Source organism: Terrapene carolina, unplaced genomic scaffold (genome assembly GCF_002925995.2).
Source record: "Terrapene carolina triunguis isolate 2854851 unplaced genomic scaffold, T_m_triunguis-2.0 Scaffold231, whole genome shotgun sequence".
Classification (NCBI taxonomy): domain Eukaryota; kingdom Metazoa; phylum Chordata; order Testudines; family Emydidae; genus Terrapene; species Terrapene triunguis.
Window position 1 is genome coordinate 2563091 of NW_020664582.1, and position 920 is coordinate 2564010.

The 920-nt window shown below is 59.3% G+C and overlaps 1 protein-coding gene across 2 annotated transcripts in view; it reads right to left on the minus strand.

Annotated features, from left to right (window-relative positions):
* CUX1 (cut like homeobox 1) overlaps positions 1-253 on the minus strand; it is a 373050-nt gene extending 372797 nt beyond the window's left edge. For both annotated transcript variants that reach the window (XM_026656513.1, XM_026656512.1), the window contains exon 1: positions 132-253. In XM_026656513.1, the coding sequence (XP_026512298.1) occupies positions 132-194 (63 nt within the window). In that variant the 5' untranslated portion in view covers positions 195-253. The remainder of the gene's footprint in view (positions 1-131) is intronic.
* Positions 254-920: the final 667 nt, after the last annotated feature.

Below are 920 nucleotides of genomic sequence, written 5' to 3' on the forward strand. Positions count from 1 at the left end.
GGAGTTCGCGCGTCCAATATTGGGACCTCGATCCCACATTGGCCGCCATCTTGAGACGGGCCGGGCCCGGGGAGCGGCGGGGGGGGCCCGGCGGCGCGGCCCGGCCGGCGGGGCGAGCGGAGAAGCCTGACCTGCAGCTGCTGTAAATCAAAGCGCTTCCAATATTGAAACATCGATCCCACATTGGCCGCCATCTTGAGACATATTGAGACAGAGTGAGCGGCTGATAGAGAGAGAGGGGCTGGAGTTCAGGAGCCGGGAGGGAGGGGGAGGGAGGGAGCCAGCCAGCCGGGCGGGGGGGGGCAGAGGGGGAGGGAGGCGGGCAGGGAGCGCCCAAATCCCGGCCTGGAGCCCGAGCCCGGCCCGGAACACGGACTCGCAGCCATTGCACAGACAGACAGCGAGCTGCTTCCCTCTCACCGGGGCACAAGCGCAGCCGCCAACACGCTCGCCTCCATCCAGCCACCGCACAGGGAAGAGAGCTAACACACAGGGCAGGGCGAGCAGGCACGGAAGACCCGCGACCATCCGGAGCAAATGCAAGGAGCCTCCCGAGTGCAACAGACATTTATATTAGGCACGGAGACAGCCTACTTGAAACACCCAAAACATCCCGGACAACTCCAGGCTCCAGAGCACCGCAGACAATGAACCGAGACCGGGGACAAGCTGGGAAAGCGCCCCAAAGAAATCCAACATTCCAGAGTACAGAAATATAGTTGCAGCAGTGGAGGAGGCAATCTGGGGGGGGGATACCCCCAAACATCCAGGACAAATAGAAGTAGACGATAAAAAGCATATGAAACAAAGCTACGATGTGGGGAGCCAGTTAAAAACAACCGGCTAGAGTACAGAAAGTATTTATATCACACAAGGCTGCAACCTATATAAATACCCACAATATCCAGAACATACCAGGC